This window comes from Bos mutus, chromosome 25, assembly GCF_027580195.1.
Source record: "Bos mutus isolate GX-2022 chromosome 25, NWIPB_WYAK_1.1, whole genome shotgun sequence".
Taxonomy (NCBI): domain Eukaryota; kingdom Metazoa; phylum Chordata; class Mammalia; order Artiodactyla; family Bovidae; genus Bos; species Bos mutus.
In genome coordinates this window covers 40,907,832-40,924,860 of record NC_091641.1, presented here as the reverse complement: position 1 = coordinate 40,924,860, position 17,029 = coordinate 40,907,832, and the positions used below count along the sequence as shown (strand labels likewise).

The following is a 17,029-nucleotide window of genomic DNA, read 5'->3' as shown; positions in this document are numbered from 1 at the left end:
CCAGTTCTGGAGATTCCAGTTTCAGGCCCTCCCAAGTTCTGGCTCACATAAGGTGAACCAGAAATGGTGGCTGGACCACCGCTGTTCATTCACCATGAAGGAGCTGCACTGGAGTTCCACCTCAGGGTAACTGAGGAGCTGGGAGGGGGCTGCATCCAAGTGCAGCCCTGTATACGGCAGCAGTGGAGCTGAGAGCCCGACCCGGGCACAGGGCGGGCATCGTCCAGGAGGGCAGCCCAACTCCCTGCCCCGCTGAAAGAACTCAGCCCCGTCTGCAGGCAGATGCGGAGGCAGCACCTGCAGACGGCTTTATGGAAGTCACGGCCGATGAAGAAGAACTCCTGTGATACTCACTACCCCGAGACGGCGCCCCCGGGACACGCCTGCACCTCAGACACTGAGTCCCAAGCTGTCAGCTGTGCTCCTCACGGGGGAGCTGCCAGCATGGCCTCGCCTGCCCGATGGGGGTCCTTCTTCACCCTCAGGCGGAGACCGCGCCTCGCACACGACTGACACATGCGTTTCTGACAAAACACGAGGCCAAGCAAGTCCACCTGAGTCAGGACTCGGCCAGGACTCTTCTAGACACTTCTACGCCACCAACCCTGCAGGCAGGCCGCCTCCAACCGCATCACGCAGAGACCACACCCATCTGAGTGCCTGACACTGGATTCAAACCAAATGGCAGCGGGCATCCTCCTTGGATGTCCCCACTTACGTGTCCGGGCTGCCCACTGGGGGTCGTGGGGACATTGGTGAGGGCAAGGTCTCGGCAGCTCCAGTCGCTGGCCATCCCGAGGCTCTCTGCAGAGAAAGGGGGCTTTGAGTGGCTCCTGGCTGAGACTATGCTTAAGGGACCCCAAGCTGGGGTTGGGGCAAGTGTGTATTAGCCTCTGACAGGTATAAGCTGACCTGCAAGGGACCCTCATGTCTTCTGGGGTGAATCATGAATGACTCCAAAGTCATGGAGAATTTCAACGGGAAAAGCCACCCTCACCATTAAAATAGAAAAAAAAAAGTAAAATTGGAATTCGTAACATGCTCGTAAGAGCAGGAACCCACGCTCACAGCTTTAGGAGGAAGCTCCCAGGTGCAGTGAGGAAGGGCTGCGTCTGTGCACCTCCCGAACCCGAGGCTGCTTCCCCTTCAGGTGCTTTGTACAGGCTCATCTGGTCACAGTGACTGCACTCAGGACCTTGGGGCACCCAGAGGCAGGGCCAGGCTGGGCCCCAGGAGGCCCAGAGGCCCCCGACCCTCCCAGCCACCCTCGCCCAAGGCGGAGCCCCCGCCCGATCCCAGCAAAGGTGGCACGTACTGTCCACGTGTGCGAAGGCGCAGAAAGGGCCCCGGGGGCAGTGCCCGGTCTGGCGCATGTCGTTGCACTTGGTCGACTTGTAGATCTAGGAAACAAGGGCGACACAGCACGTAGAGCACCGGGCTGGAGACCCGTGTCCGCGGGAGGCCTGGAGCCGAGCCAGTCACGACGCAGAGCTCAAAGAACCACACCACAACGGGGTCTCCTGAAGACGACGGATGCAGGCAGCATGCCTCCCCCCGCCTCAACCCTCCAGCGGCCCAGGGCGCTGCGCCTGCGTGGGCCCATCAACCCCGGGAACCATGTGGGCCCAGGCCACTCCTGTGGCACCTGTCCTCGAAGCCACCCTCCAGGTCAGCTTGGCCACTTGGCGTTTCCTGAAAGATGCACCTGGCTCAGTGGCCGCCACCCAGCAGGTGCCCAAGGAGTGCCTGCTAAGCGGCCATGGCATGTGCCCCGTGAGCAGACTGCGAGTCCCCATCGGGCGCCCGTACCTCGGGATGGAACTGCTGCTCCGTGCGTGAGTGGCAGAGCGCACAGCTGTCCCCACTTGCGCACCTGGACGGCTCGCCCCACTCGTCGCCATGCTTCACACTGGGGCAGGGCGTGGACCTGCGGCAAGGAGGGCTCAGGTGGGCAGATGGCCTCCCCATGCGCCCCTGGAGACCAGGCGCAGCCCTGCATACTCTGGCCCTTCCTCACCAGGACAAGCATCCAGGGGAGCCCAGAAAGCATCTGGGAGCCTGTTTTCATTTTCCACAAAGTGTGAGTGAGTCTCGGTAAGAGCCCCCAGCGCCCGTGAGACTCAGCCGGGCCTCCTGCAGCATCTGGGCGACCAGGTCCAACCCCGCACAGCCCACCAGGGACTAACACCCTCTTTCTCCCCACCAGACTGCTTCAACACTGAATCTGAGACCCAGGGCCCAAGACACGAAAACCCTAACAACCCCCTCCATGCTTCAGGTGCTTCCCAGCAGCTTTATTGTATGGGGTTTATTTTAAACTTATCTGTGGGAAATAGGACATATTTTATGATTTTCTACCCTTTTTATATGCAGTAAAATTTACTTCACCTTCTCGAGACGACATCAAGTGACTAATACTCAGAGGTTCTCTGACCCTCAACTCTCGTTAAACCACTCAGAACAGTAACCGTCATAAAAAGATCTCTTTCTATATGAAGGCCAAGTAAGGCATGCGAGGCAGTGTCAGATGATTGGAGAATGACTTTTGGCTCAAAGAACAAGCTGGACACAGAGCTGGGGACCCACAGAAGGGTCAAGGTGAGGGGCCAGATGCCCGGACACCCCTGGAGGTTCTGCACCCCCAGCCCCCACCCTGCCCAGTGCTGGGCCCGTGCGGCGGGTTGGGAAACCAGAGGATAAGCCGGGCACCAAGGTGAGGATAGGTGGAGGGAGGAGGAAATGGCCCAGGAAGAGATCAGGACTACCCAGGTGCACGACCCCAGGTGAGACCCAAACCCACAACCTGAGGAAGTCAGGCCCCCAGAGAGGGTGAAGCAGGCTGTGGGCACCAGGACTCCCAGCCTCGCCAGGGCGGGCCCTCGCCAGCAGGCGCCCTTGCCGGAGGACGCACAGGTCACGGGGGGGACAGGGAAACAGAGGAGCCACACCCTGACCACACCTGCCACCATGGGGGCATCTGCTGGGCTGGCATCCCTGGACACCAGGGCCTTCAGGGAGGCTGAAGGGAATGGAGGGGCCACTGCCTAAAGCAGAGCCTCGAGCCAGACATAAGCCCAGTGGAGGGGCAGCCAGGCCCACACCCGTGACCCAGGGCCCGGGCTCACCTGTACTGGAACCGCCTAGGGTCCCGCCGCCGGTCCCTGCTGTTGTGGAAGTGTGGGCATGCGTAGCCCTGGCGGCACAGGCGTGGCGGCTTGGGGCACTGCTCTGTCTTGTAGCTGCCCAGCACAAAGTTGGTGTCTGCAAGACAGGGGTCCACACGGGGACATGCGCACGCCCGCTCACGGCGGCCATGCTGCCCCAAGCGTCTCTGGGCAGGTGACGAGAAACGCCATGCAGCCTGTCCCATGGTGGAGGCAAAGGGGTGAAGCACAGACACGCGTGCCACGTGGGTGAGCCCTGAGCGGGCCGGATGCGTGGTCAGCGAGAGCGGCAGACACAGAAGGCACGGCCTGACCCTACTTAAAGGAAGCGTCCAGGACAGGCAAACCCGCGGCAGAGTGTGCCCGGGGCTTCTTCGGGGAGACTGGACAGAGTTTTAGAACCGGATGAAAGTGAAGGACGCACACCACTGAACACACTAGAAACCTCCGAAATACACTTTTAAAAGGCTTGGTTTGACCGGCAGGTGACGCTGTGACAGCCGTCCCCTGGCACCAGGGCCACCGCCTGTGGGGAGGCAGTAGCCACGTGAGAAGCCCCCGAGCGTTCCATAAGGTGGGCCCCAGACCTGCCCTGAGAAATAAAGTCTATTTTCTAAATGGTTCATTTCACGTTATCTTAAAGCAAAAAATAAAAACCTACCAAGGGTCATTTATAAGCCGTATCCAATAAAAGGAGATTCTTGAAAATAATACGCATTCCTGAGCAATGCAGGAGACCTGGGTTCAATCCCTGGGTTAGGAAGATCCCCTGGAGAAGGGAATGGCTGCCCACTCCAATATTCTGGCCTGGAGAATTCCACGGACAGTCCATGGGGTCGCAAAGACTCAGACACGACTGAGTGACTTTGACTTTCTTTGGGCTGGTTAATAATTGACCTTCCCTTTATATTTTTACAAACGCCATTGTTTTTAACCAAACTTGCCCAGCGGGGCTGACCGTTGAGGTGTTGCGGGAAAGGCCGGGGCAGTGCTGTGCCGCGACGCCCAGGACACGCTTCCACGCCCAAGTTTAATGGCCCCACCTCCACCAGGCCAAACTCAGTTCCAAATAACTGACTAAATGACAAGAAACATGAACCGCACAGCAGGGCATGGTGAGGACAAAAGGAGTTTGAGCAGAAAAGATGATTTTGAGAAAATAAAAATTGTATGCTGTTTGTTCACAAGCACTGACTGAAGGTCTCCAACAGACAGAGGTCCTGCACTGCATGGCATGACCCACGAGGAAGTAGGCGGCGTGGCAGCATCTTGAGTCCCAGGGGCTGGGGACACCCATCGGAGGGTGATGGATGAACAAGCCCCCCAGACCTCTTCAGCAATAAGAAGACACTAGCAAGCCCTGAAGAGACCGGGGGACCCCTGCACACACAGCACCAAGTGCAACGGCTGTGCACTGTGGTCCCCACTGTAGGACAGGACCGTGGGGTGAAAGGTCAGCGGCCGGCAGGGAGGGGGAGGGACCAGCCGCAGAGCAGAGAGGGTCTGAGGGCAGTGACATCCTAACGGGAGGATCCAAGTCTTTACACATCTGCCCAAACCCGGAGGACAACACAAGGCGGGTGAGAAATTGGGTATCAATACGATCGTGTATCAATCCTGGTTGTCAACTGGGTATCAATACAATCGTGTATCAATGCTGGTTGTCAACTGTAACAAACGTTACCACATCAATACTAGGTGTTCCTGAAGCACCAACAAAGAACTTCCCTAAGAAAGAAAATCTGCTCCTTAAAAACTCAATCCACAGGGCTGAGAATCACTGGGCCTGGCCGGGCCCACTTTACTTCTTCAAGCTCAGCCTGCCCGACGGTGACGAGGGCACTCACACCCCGACCCGGGCCGCCAGCCGGAGCGCACGGGCGGAGCTGGGGTCTCGGACCAGGGGGGCTGAGGGGCTGCAACACAAAACGGCTGCTCTGCTGAATGACAAGCTCTGAGGTGCCGGCAAGTGGGAGCTGCGGGCGGCCGTTCCTCTGTGGCAGCCTTTCCCCGGGCACGGCTGGACAAGCACACGGACGGTGGCCCGCAAGGCCCGTCCCGAGAAGGCCTGGGCGGCCACCGTTATAAACGCATGCCTGGGCCCCGGGCAGCTCAGGGTTCAGCAAGCAGGGGAAAGACCCTTGCAGGGAACTCAGCATTGAAGTGAGGCAGCCTGAAGTGTTGTGTGCGAAGCTTCTGAGGAGACATGCTGGCATAACTTAGGGGTGGTGGGGGCGGTGGGGCCTGTCTCTTAAAACCACACCGCCCGAGAGAAGCATCAAACAGGCGGCCCCATGGCGGCAGAGCCGGGCCAGGGCTGTGAAGCAGGCCCACTAACAGCAGGGGTTTCTGTCCGAGGTGATGGAATGTTCTAGAACCAAGGTGACGGCTGCACACACTGCAGACATGCCAAATGCCACAAGCTGTGATGCTGAGATGGTTAAAATGGAAGATTTATGTTGTGCTGCTACGTCACTTCAGTCGTGTACGACTCTGTGTGACCCCAGAGACGGCAGCCCACCAGGCTCCGCCGCCCCCGGGATTCTCCAGGCAAGAACACCCGAGTGGGTCGCCACCTCCCTCTCCAATGCATGAAAGTGAAGAGTGAAAGTTAAGTCACCCAGTCGTGTCCAACTCTTCACAACCCCATGGACTGCAGCCCACCAGGCTCCTCCGTCCATGGGATTTTCCAGGCAAGAGTGCTGGAGTGGGGTGTTTATGTTGTGAGTGTTTCACAATTAAAACCGCTGCCCGTGGCTCACCTGTGAGGCTGCCGGGGAGCAGGCAGGCTCCGGGACAGGACGCTCTGCAGGAGCAGGGGCCGCCATGCAGTCCCGTCCCCAAGCAGCCCGGGGACCAGACCCATGAGCAGGGGCGCTGACGGGGGCCAGCGTGCACGGAGCCTCGGTCTCGAGGTCCACTATGTGGGCACTCTGCAGACGGCAGTGGCCGCAGGGTTACCTTGCCACCGGGGGTCCTCGCCCAGGATCTTCTCCATCAGGGCCTGGCTGGCCAGGACCCCGGGCTGCAGGTCAGGGATGCCATCCCCGGCGCCGAGCTGGCCGTTCTGCAGGGCTTCTTGCGCCTGCAGCTCCCTGAAACCAAACAACGCGTGGTCACGGCACTGCGCCCCGTCCGAAGCTTCGGATGGTGAGACGGCCACAGGGCTCTGTCACTTTATGGAGCCACCTAGGCACGTCCATCCCGGGAAGGCCGCCTCGACTCAAACCCCAACAGGCCTGAGAGCTGAGCACCCAAGACGCCCGAGCTCCCCATGCCCAGGTCAGCAGGACAGCAGCGGGTCACTTTCTCCTTAGGAATAAAATCCAGGCCCCGGAAGAGCCCCTGGAGGCAAGCGAAGCCTGAGGCCGGGGGAGCAGAGCGGCTCCTGGCAGGACGGCCACTCACCGGACGTCGCACACGGGCGGCCGCAGGTCCAGCGGGCCGTGGGCGAAGGCGCAGTGCAGCCCGTTCTTCACGCAGTGGCCCCGCGCGTCCGTCTCATGGATGCAGGTGCCCGTCTTGTAGTAGCGCAGGTGGTACTTGCGCTCCGTGTCCCCGGTCGTCCGGTGCAGGTACGGACACCTGGGGGCACAGGACAGTGCGTGTCGGGGCCCACCTGCTCCCCGGCCCCGGTCGTCCGGTGCAGGTACGGACACCTGGGGGCACAGGACAGTGCGTGTCGGGGCCCACCTGCTCCCCGGCCGGCTGGCTCGCGTCAGCTTTTCCCAGATGCCTGCTCTGGTCGGAGGGTGAACAGCACCAGAGCCCCATCCCTGCCCCAGACCCCTCACACGGCCCTCAGACCCCACGAAGCCCTCGACGACACGTGGGAAGAAAGCACAACACCCAAGCTCCTGGAAAATCACCCTTCGTAATTTTTTTGAATCAAGTGGAAAACAAAGTTCCCATCAGACAAGCGGCTGGCAGCCTCTCCCTCCTCCCATCCAGGTGCTTCCGGGGACCCCTCGGCGGAGGCGGCGCTGGAGGACGCTGTGGGGGACAGGCCGAGGAAAAGCGACTGGGGGAGGACGGGGCAGTGTCCCTGGGGCCACACAAAGGCCCAGAGCCTCACATGCCCAGGGAGAGCCACGGGCAGCTCCAGGAGCACCAAGGGTCAGGGTCAAGGCCAAGGTCAAGGGTCCCACGCAGGGAGATGTCAGCAGTGAGATGGCATGGATGGTCCCAGCACAGACATGGCGGGAATGAGCCCACCTCTAGGTCGGTCCCTCCAGACAAAAGCCATGGACACAGAAGGATGGGACAGGAGCCCCTCTGAGCAGCCCCCGGACGGCCCGAGGCCGATGCAGGCCACAGCTGCAGGCCCCCAGGTCTAAGAACACAGCCTCGGCCCCTCCCCGAGACAGCAAGGCAGCACCGTGTGGGAGTTGGAAAAGGCCCACTCCTGCCTCACTGTGGGGGTGTGGGGGGCTGCCTCACTGTCAGGCAGGCCGTGGCCCAGGCGCTGGGAGCACCTGGGGTGTGGGGGCTCCCGGGCAGAGCACAGATGGATGGGCAGGACCGAGGGTAAAAGGAAAGCAACCGAGGGGCAAGCAATCCGCATCCCCATCTCAGAAGATGAAGAAACAGAGGCTCCAGGTTAGGGCAGCTCACCGCAGACCTGACCACACCTCGGGCGTGCAGGCCCGTGAGCAGGAGGCAAGAGGCAGAGAAGACCCCGTGCCCAGCAAGTCCCGGGGGCCCTGCAGCCACCAGGCAGAAGGTAAATGCTGCGGGCCCCGAAGGGACGCCTCCAGACGTACCCCCGAAGGAGCCAGGGTCTCGAGGAGAAACTTGTGCCCCCACGACTAGAGACACAAGAGCTTAAAGCTGGAGACAAACCAAGTGTCCACCAACTGATGGACAGATGAGCGAGGCGTGGTCCATCCGGACAGCAGAGTGAGTGTGGACGCGGCTGCAACGTTCCGGGAACGTTGGTTCTTGCAACGTTACGGGAACCAAGCCAGACACCAGGGGACACACACTGTGGGGGTCGTTTCACACGAGGGCCCTAAAGCAGTCACTTTCACAGCAACAGGAAGGAGAGAGTGGGGCCCGGGGAGGGGCAGGGGGAACGGGTGTGTAAGAGGGCGGAGCTTCTGTCTGGGAGAAAGAATCTGGAAACAGATGGTTGCACAACATTTTGAATGTAATTAACGATGCTGAATTGCACATTTAAAAATATTTAAAATGGCAAACTTTAGGGATGTTATCACAACTTAAAGTCCACTGGAGACAGAAGCAAGAGCTGCTCTCCACATCTGTAGTGAAATACCACTTACAGGGACACGTGTCACAGATCACACCTGGCTGGCTTGCGGCATTTCACCTGAGTGGCAGCATCCAGATAAGAGAATGGAACACAGCCAGCCCAAGGGCCCCCGCACATGGACACGGGGGTCGGGGGAAGGGATGGACCGCACCCTCTTGTCTGCGGGCAGGAACTGAAAGTGAGGCAATTCCTCCAATTACCTCCGCACAACACTTCCGGGCAATCCCAGCGGCCGGAGCCGTCCTCGTGAGATAAAGGAAAAGAGGAAAGTGGAGAAAGCGGGTTACAGGTCAAGTTGGTCCCCACTTTACAAAAAAGAGAAGAAAAAACTTGACTATTATTGTCTCGCACACAGATATGGGAAAGGAAACACTCCGCATGCTGACTGTGCTCCACATGCCGAATACGAGCTGTTTCCTCCATGTTCCCAGCGACAAGCTCCAAGGAACAGTTCTCAGGGAGCGTGAGTGGAATGGTCAGACGTCTCCTTAGCAGTTTTACTGTGTTAGCTGCCGGTGCAGCCTGCTTTAAAATCCCTCCCTCAGAGCTGCATCTCACATCTCAAGCTCCTCCTGGCACTCCTGCGCATCTCTGCACGACTCAGTCCCTGGGATCCCAGAGAGGAGAGCTGTCGGGGAGCAGCCTCTGCCACACCAGGGAGCCTGTTCTAGAACAAGGACCCCCTACTTTTTGCATTAATATACAGACTAATATCACTAACAAATAAAGAATGTAGAATCAGGGACCAGAAGGTCACAGGACGACAGCTAGAGAAACAAACCAGGAACTTAGCTCAGTGAAAATGCAAAGGGTCTGGAGCACTGAGAGGCACTCGCCTTGCTTCTGATGAGAGAAACTCACCTGGAGGCCCGTCTGTTCCGGACAGAACCTGGGGCGCAGGGCGACAGCCAAGTGACACTGTTGCCGGCCAGTGACAGGCACCCAGAGGACACGTGCCCTTACCCTCTGTCCCAGTAACCGTCACAGACAGACTAGCAAACAGAGACAGAAAGATGTGCTGTTTGTAACCGCCAAAGGTTGGAGACAACCGAGTTGTGGGATAAACACCAAGGGAGGTCCGCAGAGGCAGAGGAGCGAGCTGGTGGTTTGTATGAGCGGGTGGTCTGCGTGGAGGGCTTCGGGAGGGGTGCCAGGAGGCACCGCGAGGTAAAAGCACCAAGAAAAGGAAGCGCTGCGCCCTACAGTTTACCTCGGAGGGTGGGGGAGGGGCAGGAATACAGACACACCATCTGCTTCCATCAGAAATCATGGAAGGAAGGGCTGTTTCGCGGGGACGTAGTTTCGGTTTGAAGATGGAGTTTTGGAGGTGGATGGTGGTGATGGCTGCACGGCACCGCGAATGAACTCAACACCATTACACTGTACACGTAAAAGAGCCAAGCTGACAAATTTAATGTTATGTTTCGCCTCAATAAAAGATAAAATGACTTAAACAGGAAAACAGCCATTCTGCAAAAACAGTTCCAATCTTCAGAAACACTCACTCATCTACTGTACGTTTAAAGGAAGATAATTCCAGAGTCTGGGGAGGGAGCCAGCACACCAGAGCCGAGGCAGCATCTGCAGGTCTGTCTATAAAACCAAGTCTGCAGAACAGCCCGAGCAGGACCACAGGACCTCGAGCACCACCAACGGGCTGACACAGGCTGTGGCAGAAACTGCGGGAACCTCCCGGACCCAGGGAGGGAATGTGGTGGTGCCACACCCCTCCCATTTCCTAGCGGTCCCTCAGGTCTGCTCTTAGCATCATTTTGTTTCTTTGCCAGTACCATCTCCACGGCAACCAGAACCTGGCCAAGGTCCCCCCTCTCCCTAGCACTGAGCACCGAACAGGCACTATTATTTCACTAGGGGCATGTCACCTCTGCCTGCAAGCATGAGCTGAGATTAAGATATTGAAGAACATTTAATGAAAAGAAAATGGCTTCACCTAAGAACATCTAAGGGGCCTCCCTGGCGGCTCAGATAGTAAAGAATCTGGCTATAATGCAGGAGACCTGGGTTCAACCGCTGGGCTGGGAAGATCCCCAGGAGAAGGAAATGGCAACCCACCCCAGTATTCTTGCCTGGAGAATCCCATGGACAGAGGAGCCTGGCAGACTACAGTCCATGGGGTCGTAAAGAGTTGGACACGACTGAACGACTAATAGACACTATGCTAAGTCACTTCAGTCGCGTCCGACTCTGTGAGACCCCATAGACGGCAGCCCACCAGGCTCCCCCATCCCTGGGATTCTCCAGGCAAGAACACTGGAGTGGGTTGCCATTTCCTTCTCCAATGCGTGAAAGTGAAAAGTGCAAGTGAAGTCGCTCAGTCGTGTCCGACTCTTAGTGACCCCATGGATTGCAGTCTAACAGGCTCCTCCTTCCATGGGATTTTCCAAGCAAGAGTACTGGAGTGGGGTGCCATTGCCTAAGAACATCTAAGACACAAAAGGCCCTCACCGAAGTGGGGAAGGGGCTGGGAGACCCCAGGGGTCAGCTCAATACGGCAGGCAGGTGCTTCCTCGAAGCAGGAGTTCAGTCATCCAACCTCCGGGCCACTGACAGCCTGGCAGCACGTGTAACATGACTCAGTCCCACAGCCCACCAAATTCAGGGCGGTGTCCATAGCTGACAAGCCCATCCAACCAGTGACCCACTCCATGTAATTAACACAGGGCTCCGTGGACGCCGTGGTGCAGCAGCACATGTCAGACACAGGTCTGCCGCGAAGCTCTGGAGCCGCTAGAGCCAGGAGGGAGGGGGAGAGAGGAACACAGCTCCAGCAGTTCCCTCCTGCAACTCACCCAAGCAATGGTGGACACACAGACCCAGTGCCACTCTGCGTTAACACCAGTTAGCAAGCCAGGCTGGAGCGCATCAGAACCATCTGGACAGTCTGGGCTGACACTGGTGGGAACTGTGGGTCTAAACTGAGGGCAAGTCCTCAGGTGACGGTGCGGCTGCGGGGCTGGGGCCGCACTGGGAGGACCACTGGGCTCAGAGGGACACTCAAGTACAACGTGATTCTCTCCTGGTCCTCAAGGAGCAGGAATAGAAAGTGAGTGGCAGCAGAAAAATGGGAAAAGGAAGACCTGTGGACCACACCAGCTGGGGGTAGGGGAGTAGGGGGATGAAGAAAAGGGGGGGTCTTGTGGGGAGAAGCTTGAGAGTCTCCTCTCCAACACTAGGGGTGGGGGGCTGCCAGCTAACCCCATGCTGACACACCTGTCCTCTGCACCCCCAGCTTCTGGCTTCCAAGGGCTTCCCTGGACTCTTGAGCCAGGCTAGTCACCCTTCATTAATCCCTAACGTGGACCATCAGCCCAGCAATGTCCACCGCCCTCCTCTGCACCTCCCAGCTGCCATCCTCTCCAGGGATCCTGTCCCTGTGGTGGCCATCTCCCCACTCACCCCCAAGGAGCACCAGAGCTCTCGCCTTCTCACAGCCCCCTTTTACTCACTGCAGGACAAACTGAAGTGCTAACATCACTCTCACTTTCTTCTAGCTCTTCTACCTACTGGTCTCTCATAGATCCAACTCAGTCACCTGATTGTAATGTCCTTAAGTTGGTCAGCTTGTAAGCCTGTGTCTTCCTCGAGACTGTTAAGTAGCCCCTGACTCCTAAATAGGGCTTCCCAGGTAGCTCAGTGGTAAAAAATCTGCCTGCAATGCAGGAGACACAGGTTTGATCCCTGGATGGGGAAGATTCTCTGAAGGAGGAAATGGCACACTACTCCAGTATTCTTGCCTGGAGAACCCTGTAGACAGAGGAGCCTGGCGGGCTACAGTCCACAGGGTCGTACAGAGTCAGACGTGACTGAGCATGCACAACTTCTAAATATTCTGCTCTCATGTTCCCAGCCTGCCCTTGGCTTTCACCTCACCCCCAAAAGCCCAAGCAGAGTTTACTCATAAGGTCGGTTTAACACCAAGAGTTTATAACCCTCCTGCAATGAACAGACTTTCACTAAGCCTTGGGTCCCAGGACACCCGACTCTTTAAACATGGCAAGAGCATCTCTCAGCAGAGAGGCCAGACTAAGGACCCGTATGGCACAACAGGCACACCAAGCCTTGGACATGTAGAAAAGTTTCTGTAGGTCAGCAAGCTCCCACGGTGCCCAGATTCACAGGTGGAAGGTCCCCAAATCACACATCATCGCTGAGGCAATGGGGCCATGTTACCAGATGCCCCCGGTGCAGTGGGGAGAGGACAGGGCCTGCCGGTGGAGCCACGGCAGGGAGCCCTGCAGGCAGGCAGGAAGGCCTCTAGAGGACCTGGAAACTTACAGCACAGGATGGGGGGGCAGGCCCACTTCTTACCAAACCCAAGAAAACATCTATTAGACGTGGGGCCTGGAAGGCCACCCACGGGCGGCCTGCCTTTGGCAGAAGGAGGGTTATCAGCAAAGAGGGAGGCAACTTTGTACCGGGCAGAGTTGGGGGCTGCTTGTATTGTTTGCCAATGAAAACATTTCCGGGAGGGGCCCCTCGGAGTCCTGGAAGGGCCTTCGCTTTGAACCGACCTCTGTAGACGCTCCTGACACCTTTTACCAGCACAGGAGGGATACAAGGTCTCCGGGGAGCGGAAGCAAGACCCGCGAGTAGGACCAGCTGGGGGCCCGGGCCGCTCTCGGACAGCTCTCAGCGGGCGGCTGATCTGGAGAGACCTCCAGCCACGCGGCGCTCCTGCCCGCGCCGCTTTCTTCGAAGAGCCAGCCTAGGGAATACCTGAGACGGATCCGCACGGGGAGTGAGGGAACACGCACCCGGGGCTGCGGGCCTGACCCCGCGGCCAGAGGCAGCGCCGGGCCGACTCGGAGTGAGCGTGGCCCCAGCCGCGGGGAGGCCAGTTCCCACGGGGACGGGGCGGGGCCACGTGACCCCGCGGCCAGACGCGGCCAGCCGGGGAAGGGGCGTGGCCGCCGGAACAAAGGGCGCCGCGGGGGGGCGGGCCCACAGGGTGTTCCCCTGGGGGCGGGGCGAAGCGGGGGCGGGGCCAGGGAGGAGGTGTGATAGAGAGGAGGGTGACTGCCGCTGGGGAAAGGGGGTGACTGTGGGGTGGGGGGTGTGCCCGTGGGGGAGAGGGGATGGGGGGCTACCCAGAGACAGCTGGAGTTCTCACTGGGGTGGTGGGGACAGGTGGTGAGGGCGCCCCAGGAGAAGGGGCGACAGCAAGAGGGGAGAATGACCACCTGCCTAGCACAGGAGCTGACATCAGGGATGCCAGCCTTCTTGGGGGTCCCCGCTCCTGCCTGTGGCTCAGCCCCACGGCTCCATCAGACTGGCAGAACCGCCTTGGACGCACAAGTCACCTGAGCTGACTGAAGGGTCTTTGCTCTCTGATACATATTCATGATTTACAGTAATAGGTTGGTCCTATAAAAGCCCAAAATAGACATTTCAAGAAGCAATGAACTGAAATAAAAGGAAGGAGGCTATTTCCCTGCTTTGAAGGGTAGAGTCTATTTACAGATCCCATGGCAACCCTGCATGAGCCAGAATATGTAATTCAACAGGACAGACTCCAGGAAAGTCCATCTCAGGCCGAATGAGTAGTGATTACTAACGAGAGACTCTCAGGGAGACGTCTGGCCTGTCAGACACTTCCTGTGGGGCTAAAGCAAGTCATCTCACTTGCTCAATAAAAGTCACAAAGGAAATCTTTAGGAAGACACACATGTACTTTCACACTATGTGTACATATTCACAGGATACACCCCAAACAGTGTCAGACACCCATTTTAATCCCACTCTTCTCAGTGATGACTTGCATGCTATTCAGGCTGCAAGTGTTTCCACCCCCACCTCCCCCACCCCCCAGCCATGCTGCCCCACTTGTGAGATCTTAGTTCCTCCACCAGGGACTGAACCTAGGCCCTTGGCAGTGGAAGTGTGTACTCCTGACACTGGACCACCAGGGGATTCCCCATGTTAACATTTTTATAATAAACTGCAATACTATTTAATTAATGTTTAAACCCAGCTTAAAAGGACCATCACCAGGTAGGTGTTCACCGCAGTACTCTTCATCCCATAGGAACTGGACCCTACCCTGAAGCCCAGCAATGGGTCTGAATCAATACCAGGCCCTTCAGACTCTGGAACCCAAAACAGCCACTAAAATACGCTTTCTTTTCATCATCCATGAATACTGCCAATCAGTCTCCCATCCTGGACTCTGGAATGGGGTCACACACGCTAGGTGACTGGGTCTTTGCAGCAGGGTCTCATCAGTGGCCCCCTGAGGGCGACTCAAGGCTTACATTCAGGAGAGGTGACTGACATGGCCACGGGAAATGAGGAGTCAGGGGCTAAGCCTTAGCTAGGCAAAAACATCTCTCTTCCAAACACCGATTTGCAGCAAACAGCAGCTCAAGATGCAATTAAATAACGCACTTTTAAGACCTCACAGAATATAATACCATCTTAACCAAAATGAAGCCAGTTACATTATTTCCACAGGCTACAGGCTGCCTTAACAACCTTATTTGACTATCTGGTGTTCAACTAAAAACCTCTCAGGAAGTAGAGCTTTTAAGATGATCGCCAAAGATCAAAAGTTTACTCCCTGGACCTAAGCATTTTTTAAATGAAAAACAGGGGACTTCCCTAATGGTCCAGTGGTTAAGACTTCACCGTCAAACACAGGGGGTGTGGGTATGATCACACATGCCCCAGGGCCCAGGAACCAAAGCATAAAGCAGAAACAACACTGCAGTAGATTCAAGAAAGACTTTAAAGTATTTATCGATTAGCATTAGTCGCTCAGTCGTGTCTGATTCTGTGACACCATGGACTGTCAGAGCCTGCTAGGCTCCTCCGTCCATAGGATTTTCCAGGCAAGAGTACTGGAGTGGGTTGCCATTCCCTTCTCCAGGGGATCTTCCTGACCCAGGGATTGAACCTGGGTCTCCCACATTGCAGATTCTTTAATATCTGAGCCACCAGGGAATCCCCTGAGAAACCAAAAAGACCTCCCCCAAATCAGACTTGGATCTGACAGAAGCTGAACCCTAGACGTTTTTTCCAAGAGGCCCTGGGGCACAGCGCCGCCACCTCACCTCCAGGAGGGACTGGGGAGGCCCTTTCTCCTGACACAGCCCACAGGAAAAAAGCAAGACCTCCTGCTACAGATCTCTGCTGGTTTCATGAAAGTACAATCTAACTTGTACTTTCCTTGTTTTCATATTCTACATACTTCAAAATGAGGACATCTGTTCATAACACCATTAGGAAACTTGTAAAAAAAAAAAAAGCAACCAAAACAAAACATGGATTTCTTAAACTTTAAAAGTGCTATACAAGTGACAGTCTGCAAATAACCTTCCTGTCAATTCTTTAAAATTTAAACATATAAACAGCAAGCAAGAAGCCATTCTGGATACATGTGCACAATGTGAGCAAACCTTCTAACAAGCTCTCTGACCAGAAAGCAAGAGACGACTACAAAATGATCCTAAACTCAAAAGCTGTACCTCGTGAGGGTTGGCTCTAATGCAGGGAGTTCAGAGAACTGGGCCGTGATCAAAGCGGGAAGCGCAGCAAAGTCGGTTTGCCCCCTACAAGGGCTATCCCCCAGCCGCACGCGGTCCTTCCCGCACTGGCTGACAAATCTCCCCACCAAGACCAGCGGTCACGGGGAAAGTTCAAAGCGGAGACGGGGCCTTCCCGCGCGAGGGGCCGGGAAACCCGCGTCCGCACCCGCCGGGTGTGGGCCGCGCCGCCCGGCAGCCGCACGCACTCACTCGTCGCCGTCCGGGCACACGCCGCTGGCCTCGTCGTACTTGGAGCAGTACACGTCCGGGCTGTAGTTGAAAGTGCCGTCGCGCCTGCGGAGCGGTCTGCGCCGACGCTGATTTAGGAAATGCCAATGGAAACAGGTAAATGGCCTGTGCTGGGTGCACTTGTGCTGCACAAACAGGGAGCACTGCTCTGTCCTAAACTCCTTTAGATACCTAAAAAGACAAACAGCGTTGGGGTCGCTTCCGCTGCCGCCGCCGCCGCCGGCGGGCGGCCCGAGGACTCCTGGGCAGGGGTCGGACCCCGTGCGCCCGAAGGCCCCGACCCCAGGCGCAATTCCCCACTCTGCCGTCCCCCCGCCCCGCTCCCCCGGCCCAGGCGCATTTCTCGGACCCCAGAGACGATACCACATCCCCGACCCCAGGCGCAGTCCCCAGCTCCAATCCCAGGCACAGCCCCCCGCCCCAGGCGAAGCCCCCCATCCCCAACCTCAGGCGCAGCTACCCATCCCAGACCGCAGGTGTGATCCCCAATCTCATGGGCGACCTCTCACTCCAAGTTCAGACCCCTCCCCACCTCCCTTCCCTCTCCCCTTGCCCCGCCTCCCTCTCTGCTCATCCGTCTCCCTCCACTCCCCTCCACCGCCGCCCTGAAAGCCCACGCGCGTTCCTCGGATCCCAGGAAGGATTCGTCAATCCCAGACACGGTCCCCGACCCCAGGCACGACCCTGCAGAATCCAGACGCGGATTGGCCCAGGGCGCAGCTGGCCCATCTCGGAGCTCAGGCGTGACACCCACTCCGATTCCAGACGGTCCCAGGCGGCCGCTCCCCCAGAGCCCAGGA

General features: G+C 57.6%; 1 protein-coding gene across 3 annotated transcripts in view; it reads right to left on the bottom strand.

The window, feature by feature from the left end:
• Positions 1-17,029, bottom strand: part of UNKL (unk like zinc finger) — a 32,347-nt gene that overhangs the window by 14,592 nt on the left and 726 nt on the right. Inside the window, exons 2-8 of one of the 3 annotated variants that reach the window (XM_070362832.1) lie at positions 16,191-16,400; positions 6,573-6,749; positions 6,126-6,259; positions 3,126-3,261; positions 1,810-1,927; positions 1,316-1,400; positions 719-804 (exon numbers count right to left, since the gene is read on the bottom strand). In XM_070362832.1, the coding sequence (XP_070218933.1) occupies positions 719-804; positions 1,316-1,400; positions 1,810-1,927; positions 3,126-3,261; positions 6,126-6,259; positions 6,573-6,749; positions 16,191-16,400 (946 nt within the window). The remainder of the gene's footprint in view (positions 1-718; positions 805-1,315; positions 1,401-1,809; positions 1,928-3,125; positions 3,262-6,125; positions 6,260-6,572; positions 6,750-16,190; positions 16,401-17,029) is intronic. The other 2 variants (XM_070362834.1, XM_070362833.1) reach the window with 2 other exon arrangements.